Raw genomic sequence first — 17,390 nt, 5'->3', positions numbered from 1 at the left:
CGCCGCGGCGGAAAAATATGGGTACGTATATTTCCAGACAAACCTGTTACAGTAAGACCCGACTACTGCTGTTTTACCGGTCTGTCTATCCCCAATAGTTAATTCTTGTTAGTTTTGATGTTAGAAACATTGTAAAGTGATGTGTTAAATACTATAAAATTAATTCTTGTTAGTTTTGATGTTACAGTAAGACCCGACTATTGCTGTTTTACCGGTCTGCCTATTCCCAATAGTTAATTCTTGTTAGTTTTGATGTTAGAAACATTGTAAAGTGATATGATAAATACTATAAAATTAATGGCCCATTTGGTAACATTGTTCTAGTAATATTGTTTCTATTTTTTAGAAATACGTATGAGTGAAAAATTATGTGAAAATACGTGTAATATTATTTAAAAATTAAAAACTATTGCTAAAAATGTCATACAACTCCTAAATTTTTAGATGCTAAATACTAAAATTTTTAAAATTCTTGAACAAATTACTCTAAATTCGAATGTCTATTGCAGTAAAAACGACCGTTTATGAACTTCATATTGGCAAGAGGGACTTTATCATAATTTAATGTTGTAAGCGATGTCTGAACCTAGGCAGTCGGAACTGCCAAAAAAATTGCAAAAAAAGTTACAAAAGCATCCATCATTTCACTCCTCCCGACCGTTCGATGAATACACACCGAACAAAGAAACATCGATCACTGAGATCCGAGCCAAACTCTTTTCACCAATCACAACTCAACACCTCTCTTTACCGTGCCAGCTGCGTCATCTCTCTCTTAGGTCTCACTGTCTCACTTTATTTTTTTGGTAAAACTCACTGTCTCACTCACGCACTCATTCAACTCTCTCTCTCTCTCTCTGTCTCTCTCTCTCTCTCAACCATCAATGGCAGACTACGAAACCCACCACCACCACCAAGCAATCCCAAAAGAAACAGCTTTCCAGGCTCTAAACACCATAATCCAGCTCCACTTCGAGAAGACCCTCGAGAAAAAGCGTTCCATAGACCTCCAAAAGAAGGAGCTCCACAAGCTTTTCCAGCTATTCTTCATCTTCTTGGGCCTTGTCTTCTTGGCCCAAGCTCAGTCCCCTCGCCTCCAGTGCCGCCATTGCTGGGTACCCATCACTCTCCTCTCGCTCTCCCACCTAATCTTCTACGTGTCTGTGGCGCAAACCCTGAGGTGCATCAATGGGTTCAAGTACCAGAGGCGTTGCCACAAGCTCACACTTGGGCTGGCCACTGAGAAGCTGAGGGAGATGAAGATAAGAGCGAGTGGTGGTGGTGGTGGTGGTGGTGACCACTTTGACGGTGTTGGTGACGATGAGTTTGAGATCCACTACCAAGAGCCTCCTGAGAGTTACTTTGGCAAGTTCAAGAGGAACTGGGCTTTGCATTTTGGCTTCTTGATCTTGATCTATGGATTTATGGTCTCATCCTCTGTTGTCCTCCTTTGTTTTTAGCTGTTCCATTTTTTTTTTTAGAAATTGATTTGGGGTCTATTAACTAGGCAGATGTGAAGGATTTGTATTGCTAGATGTAAGAAATTTCTATGATTGGATTCAAATTTTTTTTTTTTTAATTTAAATTTTGCGTACTCTCACTCTAGCTTTCTCTGGGTTTGACTGAATTAATGAGCTGTAGCCATTAATCATTATGTATAGTTTTGTCAAAAAGCCATGTTAACTGAAGTTGACTCCATAATTGTTTGTAAAAATTTCAAATTAATTTATTTGCTAAAAAGTAACATTTTCAAACTTTTTTTTTTTTTTTTCTTGATGGGAACATTTTCAAACTTGTTAATTAGGTTGCGTTTGGTTTAACGGTAAACCAATTTCAGAAATTATTTTCCCCGTTTGCGTGTGTTTGGTGAGCACAAAAAATTTGGTCAACTGGAATTATTTTCCAGTTTGACCGTAAAACACCCCTTATACGATGGAATTGGTTTACCGTTCCTATTTTACCTTCAAATCACATTTTTCACGGAAAACAGAGAGAGAGCACGAAGAGAGGGAGACAGAGAACGAAGAGAGGAGAAAGAGAGAGAAGTGCCGACGAGCTCGCGCCGGCGAGATCAAGCCGCGAGATCGCTACCACGCCAGCGAGCTCGCGTCGGCGAGATCAAGCCGCGAGACCACCGTCCCAAGCCTAAACCCACCTCCGTCATTACCAATCTGGCCGCCGTTACCAATCTCTCTCCCTCAATCTCTCAATCAATCCGAACATTGATCTCTGATTTTGTTGTTGTTGTTGCGGTGGTGTGGGTGGTGGTGTTTTGGTGGTTTTTGTGTTGTGTGGTGCTGGTGTGTGGGTGGAGGTGGATTTTTCTGTGGTTGCTGTCTGGGTGTTATAGATTTTTTTGATATAAAATTTGTTTGAAAGCTGAGAAAATGTGAGAAATCAGTAAAAAATTTGAATTTTCAGAATGTTACCAAACACTTGAAAATATTTTCCAAAGTATTTTTTAAAATGCTACTAAACATCTAAAAATATTTTCCTTTCCCGAAAATATTTTCTTTTCCTGAAAACATTTTTCGGAATTGCTTTACTGTTGAAACAAACGCACCCTTAATGGGATGGTATTTCTTTTTCCATTTAATAATAATAATAATAAAAATCAATCTGTTCGGTTCTTTAAGGATGGTCCAATGAAGGAGATTCGTGCCTTTTTAGTTTGTACTTTGAAGTTTGAACATAATAAGGGTGCCCTTTTACTTAAAGGGGACTTTTGTGACTTTCTTCTTCTTTCAATTTCATTTGTATCCAAAAAAAAATTTATTTGTAGAATTAGAGGAAAATATGCACGGAAATTGAATAATTTTCCGATTGCAAATTTGCAAGGAGACAACTATGACATGGTAAGAACTAGGGATTTATTATAAATATTAAAAAGTCCACTTCATAGTTAGGTTAGTAAATAGATTGTCGAATCTAATTTTATAAGTTTATAAATAAAAATTATTTTATCTAATTAACTCAAATAATATATTTTAACTATATTTTATTAAATATTAACATAGATTTTTTAAAGGATAAATTTTTTTAGTCATTATGTTTTTTATATAAAAAAGTTAATCATATAACTTAACTTGTGAATAAATTTGAATTTGTTTATAAAAAAAAAAGAACTAATTTTAAACATGTTATCTAATTTGTTGATGAGATTAAGTTGACTTGTGTTTGAAATAAAATTATTAAGTTGGTTTAACCACAGCCGGCTCTAACATATAAGCAAGAGAGGTAGTCACTTAAGGCTCTAACATATAAGCAAGAGAGGTAGTTGCTTAAGGCCCCGGGTAAAAAAAAGGTCCCTAAATTTTAACCAATAGAGTTATTTCTTTCATTTTAATATTATTAATTAAGCCTAAATATTAGCTAATAAATAAAATAATATTTTTTTTACGAAAAAGAAATTCTACGTTCACAATATTTTTTACAATACTTTCACAATAAATTCTAAGTAACAGGATGTTACTGGCTGTTATTGGTGGTTAAAAAAATAATTTCAATGGTGGATTCAAATTAAAACTAGTAACAACTTAACACCTACAATTTGTTGTGAAAGTGTTATGAATTTAGCACTTCTAAAAAAACAAAGAGCAATATACAAAAAATTTCACAAGATTTTTCACAACAATTGAGTTAGCAAATTTTTACTAATTCTCATCTAAGTTCACTACTAACGTCACTTTTTTACTTACCATTATTAATCTACCACATCAACAGGTATGAAATGTTGTCAAATTTTTTGCGTCTATAGACTTTTTAAAAACAAAAAAATTTAGGCGGTTCATATTAATTAGTAATTTTGCATCTAACAAGAGAATAGAGTTTAAGCAATATTTAAATTATTTTTTCAAAAGTCATTTTTAAATATATAAAATGCCTCAATTCATTTTTCGTCTTAGGCCCCTCAATGCATCAAACGCCCCTGGATTTAACTCATTTACAATATTTAGAAGTATTATTTTAGTTCCTATATAAAAAAGTATTATTTTAGTTAATTTTAATTTTAACAGTAATATATAAAAAATACCTTCGTAGTCTGTAGTTTGGGTTAATACTAGACACTACCTAGACTTTTTTAAAACATCCAATATTTTTTTTGAATGATAAAACACAAACTACACTTAATAGTGCTTGTGTTTCTTTTCACAAAATTTATTTGTGGTCATTTTAATTACCACAATGCACTAATGCAGTCTCATTGTGACTATATTGTAACAATTATATGCGCGAGTATCTGGTAACAAGGTATGATTTGTGCTTAGAAAACAAATTAAACATTTTTGAGATTAGCCCAAACCTTTTCTTTATCTATGCATTTTACCAAAAATATGATTTTACGTAGTTGAATTTGAATTTTGATATTAAAATATATATTTTTTAAAATGAGCTGAAAGTGGATGTGCCTTTACAACTGAATTGGGATTGAGTACTACGAGGGCACTGACGATGGTGCCATCATTTATGTTTGACTGCTTGCTGGTCACTGAAATGAAATACGTTGGCAACTTTGTACCGCTGCAAGGAATCTTCATTCTGTGTAATCATTTATAAAATTTGGGTAAGGTTGTATTTAAATTTGAGAATTTAAAATTAAATGATTTAAAGGACAAGGAAAAGGACAAGTACGAGCATTAATGGCTTGTTCTGAATTTTAACAACACAACACACAACGGATATAAATTCCGAAAATTTTATTTTACTAAAAAAAATAGTATTATAAATTTGAAGTAACATTTTATATTTTAATATTTCAAATCCATAGTCACCAACGATACATTAATAAGCTTCAAAATCATTCATACAAAAATATTTGTACTTTTCATACAAAATTAGAAATCAACAATTAGGGAATAAAAGGAGCCAAGGATGAAAATATTGCATAGAGAGGAAAAAAAGAGTACATAAAAGAAAAAGAAAATAGAAAAATTATAGGGCTGTTTAAAATTCGCTTATTTTGTTAAAAATGAAATTTTTTGTTGAAAGTACTATAGATAAAGGTAAAAGTTAACTGAAATAGTATAGTAAGACCTATGAATAGTACCAAAAAGTGCAATAAAACTCATAAATGTAGTAAAAATAAACTGAATAGTAAATTAAACTGGCTTTTTAATTTTTGCCATACATACACTGAGTAAATGGTGCAGTGATGCAAATTGAAAATTAAACGCTAAATAAAATTTTAACAAGATTATGTTTTGTGTTACTCTATTCTTCTAGTTTAACATTTCTTATTTATCGCTTTCAAAAATTAAAAAAAAAAACATTTCTTATTTATCAATTTTTTTTAGAGGGTGCAAATGAAGGGTTTTGCATCAAATCATTCGAGAAAGAAAGGTAAGAGTCAATCACTACATTTATACCTCTCTAAAAAAAAATCACTACATTTATAATTATTGGGGCTGAGACATTATTATGATTTAAGAAAAGACAAATAATTAAAATTAATCATACACTTCTACAATTGCTGCACCGTAGGGAACACGGAAACTGTGTGCATTTGATCATAAACCTGCAAAATTAAGCTGGGGCGAGAGCACTACACAATGACCTGTACGCATTAGAACACAGTTTGAATTTCTCCTCAGCCATTGCCTGCAATCATGCATGGATATCTTGTAAGACTTCAAAACCAGCCACAAAAAAAAAAACCATGTAGCACTTTTCATTACGTTATTCTTTTTTCGTTGTTGTTTTTTTTTGGTGATACATTACAATAAAAAATCCAGGGACGCCAGGGGTGTACTTTTCATTACGTTCTTAAGCTAGTTAGCCCGATATTGGAAAGAGCTATTGAATAGGGATGTATGGTTTCTTTCGTCTTTTTATTCAATTTGCAATACGTCAGTCTAATGTTATCTAGTTTACAAAATTTGCTTATTGAAGATTATTTATAGTTTAAATGAACCAAACTTGAAATCAATAGGGACTACACTACACAACCTTCAGTTCTACATACTGTGAGGTAGACCCTGTGATACCTAGCATCCCCAAATCCCTTGATGCAGGTGGGGTTTTATCCCAAGTGCTCTCTAAACAACTAAGAGACTTTACCACTTGAGATAACTGACATCTTCGATTATTGAATGCATATAATTGTTAGGTATTGAACATGAGAGAAATATTAGTAGATTGGGCAGAACAGGAACCCTAGAAACTGACCTGTGAAGGGCCTTGATGCTTATCAGGATGCCATTTTAAAGCTGACAAGCGGAAACTGCAAGGACAGTGCCGAAGTTGAGGTGGCATTAGAGAAGTTAAAAGAGAGAAATAAAAATGTGTGTGGGAACCATTTGTCAGTGATACTGAGAGTGCATAAAAGCAGTAGAGCACTTACGCATTTTTAACATCTTCAATCTTTAGAGGGCCTGTTGGAGGCAGACCAAGAATAGTTCTATCCGAACGTAATCCTACAGAACTTGAATAGTCATCCAATTCAGTTTCACTCTGACTTTCCCATCTTTTAGTTCTACTGTTTTTCCAGCTTGATTGCTCCCTCCACTCAAATCCAGATGTTGAATTTCGGAAAGAAGATTCGTGCCATGAGTTAAACGACCATGTATACCATCTGTTCCCAAATGTTGCTTTAAAGATTGGCTCAGGATCATTGTCAAAGTCCTCAGAAAAAGTCTTTCGTCTCAACCTACCTGAAAATGTTATAAAAGGGAAGCATCAGGTTTGCCAAAAGAAAATAAAGGTAAAAATAATCAAACTTTTTGCATCGCTTACACTCTGAGATTTTACATTTTAATATCTTATAATTTTATATCAGAACCATTTTCAGTTCAAGAAATGAGATTCTTAAATTTCCTTACAACTGTTTGCAATAACTACACCATAATTTGTACTCAGTCTACCAACTATGAAGAATAAGCTTTGAGTGTTGCAACAGCCACTACAAATTTTACTACTTAAGCCTAATAAATTGAGGTGCCAACTTTTAAACCAAACAAAAATTTAAGAAATTTATTTATTACGTTGTTGATATGGGATAGATCACATTCATTACCATATTAATTTGTAAGCCTTTTGTGGTAAAAATGGTAGTAACTTTATAATTTTCCATAAACTTTTCAATCTCAATCATAACTTCATCCAACTTCACATGCCATACATGCATAATAATGGTTTATGTTACTTGAACTTTCAAAAATATTCATGAGGACTATTTGGTCACTTTGGCCCTAATCTAACCACTAAAGTGGTTAGTTCTAATACATAGGCTGGGTTCCAGCTAAAAAAAATTAGAAATACAAGTGGTTAGAGGACAGGGATCAAAAACTGCAATTTATCAAAGTACACTATATATGGATTGAAAGAAACAAAATAAAGGGAAAGAAAGCTCACGTTTTAGTTTATGGTGGTGAATTTTTTCAGCATCATAAGAAGAAAACTTTGATCGTCCTTTCTTACTAGAGCAATGTGATTTACCCTCCTGCTTTGCAAAACTGTTGGTTCCCAAATTGTGTGTTGAAAGCTTCTCTTCATCCTAGGTAAATTGCAAAGCAAAGCATATGTCAATCCCAAAAAAGTTCATGCACAATTTGACCATTAATATGTATATATATAATTGTTAATCTTGTAGGCAAAGATTCCACCACTTGAAGGTTGAGTGTAAGCATTACTTAAGCGTTGAGGACCAAACATTTTGTTTTGATGCATGAATAGGTCTGTTTAGGCAATTTTTGGAAGTCAAATGGCTTCATCATTCTTTAAATATAGCATATACACTTTATCATTAATGACAAGCCATTGAAATAAATACAATTTGCAACAAGCTCAAAACGATGGGATAAGATAATTATAAGGTTTTCTACAAATATGAAATAACCATCATCATTTGTGTGATAATTGCTAATTGTTTCTAACAGCCCCATGCAAACCATGGACATGTGGTCCATACAACCCCCAACAAATTATGTCAAACAACAACAATGAACAAGCTAAAAGGGTTGAAAATTTGAGAAAGTCCTAAGTTTTTGCTTATAGTCAAGACAGTTCCAACCAAATTCATAACTTGGGTAGCACCCACTTTTACCTCATTTAATATTTTTCTTTTATTTCTTATAAAAAAAATTAGATTAATGATTCTATTGTTCTTCCCTTCTCAAACCAGTGCATAATAATAATAATAATTACAATCATTTTATTTTTTAAATACTCCAAAACAAAGTAGATTGACCACAATAAATGCCATGGTTGTTAAAATTGAAATTTGGATCATAAAATCATAGGATATCTCAATCTGAAATATCTTATACAATTAAATTATAGCAAAAATTGTATAGTTATCAGATCGGACGATAATCAAGATTCGGACCACAAAATTGGAAGAATTGGGAGGCATTATAGGTTTTATTTATTTATTTATTTTTGATAAATAACGTAAGAATGTTATTAATAATAAAAAGAGTTTTATTTATGTATTTAAAAAGTGGGCCAAAAAAACTGAAGCTCAGATGCCACATCAATGTTCAATTGTTTCAAAAACTTAAACTCCAAATGCCATATGAACTCAAATTGACCCAAAACATAAAATATAAGTCCAAAAACAAACTTTTGCTCCATCTAATAACTAATTGAAAAAAAGGCTGTAATATGAAATAATAATGTGTTAGCAATTAAATATTGATATTATCATATTATAATATTACATTACTATATCTATCTATATGGTTTTCAAGATAGGTTTTGAATTTGCAAATGAATTTATATTATTCATAGAGCTTAGTTGAACGAGAATCTTACACTTTTATTTGTACTTGGTTGAGATTAATTATAGTTTAAAAAAAAAAAATACAAGAAAGAAAGAAGAATTTATGATGTTGGAATTTTTCTTTTAGAATTTAAAACTGATTCATGCTTTTGATTCTAGTCATGTCAGCTTCTAGGTCTAAAATGAAGCTCTACCTTTTGAGCACAATCCCACCTTTTTTTTTCCACGGAGTAATATATCCCTATTTATTTAATGGTAATACTAAAAATATAATTTTTAAGCTTTGAATAGGATTTCCTGACATATATGTCTACTATTCATAACAAATTTTCATATTCTATAAAATCTGGGATCTTCCATCTGATCTTACAATTTGATCTTGAAGATCCTCTTTCCAATCCAAGTAATATCTTGTTTACAAATAAAATACACACACACACACACACACACACATTCTGTGTAATTTCTGAATCAATTGCTGACAAATACTGACAATATTTGCCATTGTTCATGCCATAATAATAACATGATATTAAATCAATCATAATAAGGAATTGCTAGAGTTTTTAACAACAGAGGGTTGGAGAAAAGTGTACCAAAAAATTTGAGGACCCACTTTTGTAGAGGAGGTCTTTTAAAGCTCTCTTTGCATCAGCACGCTTTTGACGTATTGCATATCTGAAATTTTTCTGAAATGAAAAAAATTGTGTGAGAACATCATAACACTGACAAATAAACATTTTAATTATTTAACTGTTGGCATTGTAAAGTAGCTTTTAGCTTCAATAACTGTGTTACTTTTTTTTTTAATCTTTAGTCTATTTTGCTGTGCACTTCAACAGAAGTAAGAAAGTTATATTATGTATCACTAGATTCAAATAGCTCCTATTTGCCTCAAAACTTAGCAATTTTAAGTCTTAATGCATTTCAACAGTTAAGAAATCATCATCCATGAGAACAGTAGATCCGTAAAGGGAAATCAGAAGATAAATTTTTTGGTTGATGTCTAAAAGGATGGAAAGTGACACTAACAAGACAGCTCAGTGACCAACCTACAGCTGTTGGTGAAGATGCTTTTGTACTTTCAGATAGGTATGATTTGTAAACCAAGAGCTTAGGGTTCAAGATTTATGATGAGAGAATGGACCTTAGAGATCCAACGATGGTGTGATCTTTGGCAACTATGAGATAACAGTTGGACTGAATTCTATGACGACAATGTGTGGAATAAGTCAGACAAGAGAGAAAGTATGGAATTTAGGTTAGGGTTTCATTCAAGAGTTATCACTTATCATCAAACAAATTAATAGGAATAGTTATTCCAACCTAAATTCCCGATAATATTGATTCACATTCCCTTCATAATCACCATTCCAATGTACCAAATCTGGCCCAAGTTTTAAATCCTACTTTAGTCATGAAGATCTCATGAATCTATGCAGCAATAGATATTCCCAATGGAGATGAAAGCTATAATAGTTTACAAGGAACTATTACTTTACTTTTAAACATAGGCCTCAAGCTACTAAGAATTTGAATTGGAGCACAAACTTCATCACTAAAACAAAAAGGTAACGTAGACAATGTATATACATATAAAATTTTAGATTTGTAGATATGGGCTGTCAGTTTGGTCCAAGAATCTTATTGTACGTTTTATCATGTTATTAGGTTTATTTGTGTGTTTAAAATTCTTCAGTTTGAGCTTAGTATCCAAATCCCATTATGTCAAAGTCCAATTAGGGTTAAATATTAGTGTACTTTTAAATACAGGATTCTCTAAGCTGCTAGGAATTGAATTGGGGCACAACTTGATCACCAAAGCGATAAGATGGTGCAGACAGTGAGAAACTGGTTGGTTTTATTATATTTATTCAAATTTTCAAAGTTGGGGGGATTTATATTGTTTTAGATTTGTAGATATGGGCTCTCATTTTGGTCCATGAGTCTTTTTGTGGGTTTTATTATATTATTCAGTTTTATTGTGTTTAATAGTTCTTTAGTTAGCGTCCATTTGGGTGCAACTTTTTGCTGAAAGCTTTTATTTTCTGAAAGTTTATTAGAGTATATTTGTACCTAGAAAAAGTGAAGCTTTAGAAAGTTGTATATAACCCAATATTGGCAAATGCACTCTAAGTTTATTAGTCAAATCCCATTAAGTCAAAGTCCTATTATGGTTAAATAGTGTGTGTGTGTGTGTGTGTGTGTGTTTGTGCATGTGCATGCACATGCGCTGGGCATGGATTTGTACTTGTTTGTGTGTGTGCACGAGTGAGTGTTTATGTGCAACCATACTTCCTATTTCTGGCCCATTAGCCCTTCAAAATTCAATATTTCTTACCCAACGTGAAGCACATAACTTTCTACCTGGTTATACCATCCTTCGGAACTTCAAAGCCCACAATCTTTTCTGTAAGATTTACTCAAATTTAGCCTAGATAAATGTCCCTCTGCTGCTGTCCAACATCAGATTCGGTGTCAAGACCTTTGCTCTACTTCATAAGGTTAAAGACAATCTAATTGATGCATATACAATACTAAACTAACATTAAGTTGCATTGATCGTTATCTAGATTTTGGCCCCACTAATAGTGATAACAAATGATGATGATGATGATGATGATGATATAATTATCTTAATAGGTAACACAATTCATATACACTACAGGATAGAACACTTGTATGTAACTATATTATCATGTCTTAGATATTCAAAATTCAGAATATAATAGCTTTCTTCCATACAAATAATTATATAAAAGATGAAATAATCATGCACACAACTATATCTGATAAAGGGCTATTAGTCAGTGCCCATTTCAGCTGCTCTACCTAGTAAATACCAACTTGCCTACCTTAGTTGGTTCCTGACCTCCTCCTATATCCTGCAAAAAGTATTTTGACTGTCAAACTTCCTTAAAGATGGTCATACTAAATAAAATAATAAGTAGCTAAAATATGTATATTGTGTGTGTGTTCACCGCCAATTGATCCACAAAAGCTGATCAAATTGCAAACATACATATAATAAGATATCTTTCACATTCAGTGAAAAAAAGTACTAAATAAAAAACCATGCAAGGATGACCTAACTCCTTTCTTATAGACTTGAGACAGCTTCAACTAGAGGGAAACCATTAGATTTACAATTGATTGTCCCCTTCTAAGATATACCCTATTTGATGCTGACAAGACAACCAAAAAAATTTAATAACAAATATAAATAACAGGAAAATAAAGGATATAATCTAGGAGTTGGCACCTAGGGTTGGCTGCAGTCAGCAACAAACCAAAAAACCAAAAGAAACTTTACTATCAATCCAAAACTGTCTTACAAAACTGAACCCAGGGTCTTACATAGAGTTCCAAAACTTTGCTTTCAAAAACAGAACTTAAACTCCTAATCCAAAACTTTCTTACAAAACTGAACCCAGGGTCTTACATAGAGTTCCAAAACTTTGCTTTCAAAAACAGAACTTAAACTCCTAATCCAAAACTTTCTTACAAAACTGAACCCAGGGTCTTTAGGCCCAATTGTTAACAGGCTCCTTCTATCTTGTGTCTGCATCGGATGATATCAACTCTAGTTAATAAACTTTTTTTTTCATAAGTAATAAGTTTTGTTGATATAAAAAATGGAACACCAAAGTACACAAGGAGCATACAACTCTAGTTAATAAACTTATTAATTAGGGCCCACTATGCATACACATACACCTCTCTTAGATTCCTTTTGGGTTTCAGAGAGGGTGAAAAGGAATAAATGAAAACTGTTAAGTTGCTTAAGAAATGAGGTTTTTTATTTAAAATTATGCACTATTCCTTTATTTCCCATCAAGCTTTCCAAATAGGGTTTTTTTTTTTTCCCCTATAAATTTAAAAAAAAAAATAAAATCAATTGTTACAATAGGCGGGTGAGGGGGGATTCGAACTGTGGATTTAACAGACACGCAGCTGGCATGTGCCCCCACACAAACACAAGTCTTGAATAACATGCACAAGATGTTGAGAATGGAAGAATGACATAAAAGCACCCAACAGAAAACTAATATCCAATCTTGAACTAGAATACTAAAGGGATTCTCCACAAGCTCATTGATAAGACCAGGACATACAACAAGAAGATGCCCATTAAAAAAAAAAAAACTAGTTGCAAGTCTTTAGAAAGAGAGGGAAACAAGAAAAGAGGGAAGAAGCTGAAAACATTTTATTCAAAGCATGAGGAATCATTCAGCAGCATGTTTCCCCCCTTCCTACACAAAGCCAAGTTCTAAAAAGTGAAAATATCCTCCATCACAATAGGAGATCAAACCAACAGTAACACAAGCTTAGCAAAATATCCAATATACATATAAGAATCAACCAAAAAGAGTTCCACAAACATGAGGCTAAAATGAAAAGGACCAAAATAATAAGCAAAGTCCACCCTGCGTTATAAGACAATCCACCATGAAAAACTTTTTACACAAATACATTGAACATGAGGACAACATGGATAATATCTTAGAACACGAATTACCCTGCATGGACAGCCTATATGCTTGAGAAGATAACAAATGGATAAAATCTGACAGGGTATGAACTACATAAAGTTGAAGCCCAAACTCATTTCTTTTAAGTGAGCTGTACCACATTGATGCTGAATAGCTAAGACATGTCAGAAGCAAAGCCATGGGCAACATCCAAGCCAATCATGAAACTGTTCTGCTATATGAGGTCCAAATGCGACGAACTAAATTAAGGGCCAAATATGATGACCTAAGAAATTATTTATATGTGGCCTAAGAAACCTAATAATAATCCAAATAAAAATAATTAAAAAAAAAATCTAATATAACATTAAAGTACATGGCTAAGCATTAGATTCTAGACTTTAGAAGTTAGTATCTAATTGAATGGGATTGGCATTGGGGCAACTGATGAAATTGGTACCATATGCTAAAAATACATGATACAATTGCAAGGATTGATACTAGCACTCTTAAAAGATCTCCCAAAATCAATTCATCAAGAATATACAACAACTTATCTACAAATAACCACTATAAGATATCCTTCATCTGCTAATAGATTTATTCAATAACTAACCCAAACAGATGGCCACAAAATAATTTGAAAGGAACCCCTGGAACTCAATGCAAGTTCCATTCTCTCTCTCTCTTGTAAATGGAAGTTCCATTCTCTGTTTATCACTTCATCAGCATCCAGTGTACCCTTCCGTAACAACAAATTTTCAGATTCTCGATGCCCCAAACCTCATTAACTTATGTCAACATAAGCATTGACCTCCAGGTTGTATAGCTTCATGCCCTTCTCCCCACAAAACATATGGGGCTCAAAGATGCTTAAAAGAATCCAATTTTATTACATACTAGCCTTATAATCTTAGTAATTATTATTATCAGTCCATGGAATAACCTGAGATATATTCCAAACTCTATCATCCATCAGACATGTGACCTATACAAAATAATAGCACCCACCTTCATGCTTGACCACAAGTAAAAATGCAATATGAAATTGAATTTAAAATGTACATGTCTTTTCTTAAGCATAAAGTAAGTATTCCCAAAATGCTAATGAACTAACATAAAGTTAAGAATAAACAACTTCAGACCAAAAAAAAACTTGATAGGTACATTATCACTAAACCAAAAAAGTGAACAAAAATTGAACTTGAAATCTCAAAATTTGAACATCTATATGGAATTCAAAACAAGACCCACCTTAGCCTATTAAGAATTAAAGGGAGTAAACCATCTAAACTCCCTTTATTCTAAAAGAAAATTTCTTTTTCAATACTACTATGGCAATGGCTCCACTTTGTATGCAAAATTCCAAACGTAATACACAAATGCAGCCAGGGAAAATACAATGTGAAATAAACAGAAGAAATTCAAATCCATACAAAATACAAACTTTCACCAAATAGGTAACTAGCAAAACACCATTGCACACACAAAAAAATAAAAAAAAAAAGAGTGAAAGCTTTAGAAACGAAATAGAAAGTAAGAGAAATAATAAACTCACAGACTTCCACTTGTTCTCCCACTTCTGGAACGAAGTAGGGGTAGAATGAAACGAAGCAAAATGGGTTGCTGTTGGAGTTGATGAAATCAATGAATTCTTGATCATCGACAAGTTTCGCCATCTGGGTATCTGAAATTGCATATCGAAAAAAAAAAAAAAAAAAAAAAAAAACAACTACTTGATATTGCCTATTTGCTAACAAATAAGGCTTTTTATATTCCAAATACCGTTTGGTGAAAGAAATTGTTGGCCAATTTCCAAGCATAAAGAAGCGCAGCTTCTCACGCAAAACAATTGTTTAGTTATTTCCACGACTACAAGTTGGTGACTTTGTGGCACTCCAAGCTCGAGGTAAGAGAGCCTCCTCTCTGCTCTCTCTCTCTCTCTCTCTCTGTAAGTTTCCTCCTATTTCTTTTTCTTTCCCAAAAAAAAAAAAAAAAAAAGACTCTCTCTGCAACACTAAGACTTGGGCTAGGTATCCACAAACTCATGGGCCTGTATCTGTGTCCAACAAATGATGAGTTTGGGCCTATAGGGATTAGAAATTGGATGTCCCCATAACCATTCATATCATTTGTGTCTGTTTGGTTTAGTGGAAAATTCTTCAGGCAGTTTTGGGAGATCTATGTCTCAATGACATGCGCAAAACCTGCATGTTATTGAGATATAGATCTCATGAGACCGTTTTATATAATACTTACTTGAAGACCGGTGCTAGTCCTAATTTGGTTTAGATTTGAGCTCTCTTACTACAAATCTTAGAAGTATAGATGCTCTAATTTTGTTTACATGCATGTATCTGATACATATCAATACCGAATACTTCGAGAAAAATCTTGCATGTATGTCCTAGGTTTTGTTTTTTTGATGGAATATTATATAACAAGCTGAAGTAGCTTTTAAATATGTAATTTTAAAGTAACATTCTTGTAATTGATCCGATGTTATATGCACGGTATATGAAAGAAATTTTTTTTTTTTTTGGCTAAGCAAGCGGTGTTTAGCTATAAGCCTATATGTGGTATCTTGCATCATCATCATATGCACAAAGAATGATTTTGCCAAAAAGATGTTTTTCTTTTTGTATATGTTCTAACAATTTTTTTTTTCTTTGCGCCAGTTAGCGCTTTATATTATACATCACCTATTTATTTATCCACAGATATTAAGGAAAATATATGTTATATCAAATAATATGTAATAGCAATTACATCCATCTAACACCTCATTTTGTCAATATGACTCACAAATTTTAGTTCCGTACTTTTGTCACGTGGTTTACTTTTTAATAGGTTTTTCCCAATTATTAATAAGAGTTTAGCTAATGTATGTCTTTAGAACATATATTAATCATCTATTTTAAGAAATGTTTTATAAAAAATTGAAAAAATTGTCAAGAAAGTAGTATTATCACAAAAAATTTCTTAAAATGGTTTTATAATATATGCCCTCAGAGGATATGTTAGTAAAACCCAATTAAAAATACCATTTGATTTGATCTCACAAATTTCCACGTCTCTTCATTAATTAAAAAACACATTCATCATATGCTTTGAGAATTTATACCATGAAACAACTTGATCCATCAATTTGCCTTGATCATTCTTGTATCTTGGAATAAGAATGTCAAATTATCATTCTTGCATCAATTGTTTTACCATAGGTCCATAGGTAAGAATGCATAACATTTAAATCCCAAATGATGATATTAGAGCACTCACAGTAGTCTCAACAAAGGCTATCTTTAGCCAAAATTTTACATAACCAACTAAAAAACACTCCATATTAAGCTCAATTAAGTAGCAATATAAAGTTAGCAATGAAAAGTATCTTGCCACACTTAGTTTGGCATTGTCAATAAATAAATAAAGTAAGAGATAAAATATTGAGGCTAATGTATGTGCATAAAAAAATGGTTAGCTAAATTATAAAAAGTAAGTTTTTTATTTTTATTTTTTTAATCAGTTTAGCTAAAAACTCATTGAAGCTGATGTGTATGCTCTTACATTAAGAATTTGAGGTCCTATTAATTTTTAATCACTTTTTAAATGTAGTAATAATGTTCTTTTGTTTTTCGGTTGCAACAAAAAGTAATTTTTTTTCCTTTCATTAAATTATAATTTTTTTAAGATATTGATAAATTAAGAAAAAATTTCAACAAAAAATTTATAACATAAATTCACCAAAAAGATGAAAAGAAAAATTATAATATGAGACTAGGGGAGAGCAAGGACCTACCCGACCTGACCTGAAGGGTCTTGGACGGGTTAGGTGGATGCTAGGCTTGGGTCTGAGCCAAAAATTCCGGTGAAATTTGGGTATCGGGCTGGTATTGGGTCCGAATGGACTTGTTTGGGAAAAAAAAGTTATATTTGAAACCTGACTAGTTGACCCGACCAAAGACCCAAATCTGGAGGTTGGGTTGAGTTCCTCCCTAACAAGCCTTAGGTTGAGTTGCGGGTGACTGTGAACCTGACCCAACCAAATCTCAATCCTAAATATGACTTTTTTTTTTTCTTTTTTGGGAAGGGAGGGGGTGGGGTGGTTTTGCATTGGCTTTATTTTTTTTTGGGCAGGGCAGGGGGCATCCCCTGTCCCAACCTCCCCTAGCTCAGCCCTTGGTCAGATGCTTTTGATGGAA

General features: G+C 32.7%; 2 protein-coding genes across 4 annotated transcripts; one reads left to right on the top strand and one right to left on the bottom strand.

The window, feature by feature from the left end:
• The first annotated feature begins 598 nt into the window (after positions 1 to 598).
• LOC142626076 (uncharacterized) lies at positions 599 to 1,600 on the top strand. The gene has a single exon (XM_075799850.1). It carries the CDS (start codon positions 885 to 887, stop codon positions 1,458 to 1,460), a length of 576 nt encoding a protein of 191 aa, XP_075655965.1. The 5' UTR covers positions 599 to 884; the 3' UTR covers positions 1,461 to 1,600.
• A 3,771-nt stretch (positions 1,601 to 5,371) lies between these two features.
• Positions 5,372 to 15,184, bottom strand: LOC142623367 (uncharacterized). 3 transcript variants are annotated; one of them, XM_075796765.1, is made up of 7 exons: positions 14,750 to 15,184; positions 11,575 to 11,604; positions 9,316 to 9,408; positions 7,351 to 7,492; positions 6,341 to 6,650; positions 6,166 to 6,220; positions 5,372 to 5,598 (listed from the first exon to the last, which is right to left on the bottom strand). In XM_075796765.1, exons 1-7 carry the CDS (start codon positions 14,888 to 14,890, stop codon positions 5,524 to 5,526), a joined length of 846 nt encoding a protein of 281 aa, XP_075652880.1. In that variant the 5' UTR covers positions 14,891 to 15,184; the 3' UTR covers positions 5,372 to 5,523. The 3 variants fall into 3 exon arrangements, with proteins under 3 accessions (XP_075652880.1, XP_075652882.1, XP_075652881.1); XM_075796767.1 differs by having other exon boundaries at positions 5,372 to 5,554; positions 14,750 to 15,172; XM_075796766.1 differs by lacking the exon at positions 11,575 to 11,604 and having other exon boundaries at positions 14,750 to 15,170.
• Between the last annotated feature and the right edge of the window lie 2,206 nt (positions 15,185 to 17,390).

Source organism: Castanea sativa, chromosome 2, assembly GCF_040712315.1.
Source record: "Castanea sativa cultivar Marrone di Chiusa Pesio chromosome 2, ASM4071231v1".
In the NCBI taxonomy this organism is placed as follows: Eukaryota; Viridiplantae; Streptophyta; class Magnoliopsida; order Fagales; family Fagaceae; genus Castanea; species Castanea sativa.
This window is presented reverse-complemented; position numbering and strand designations above follow the sequence as displayed.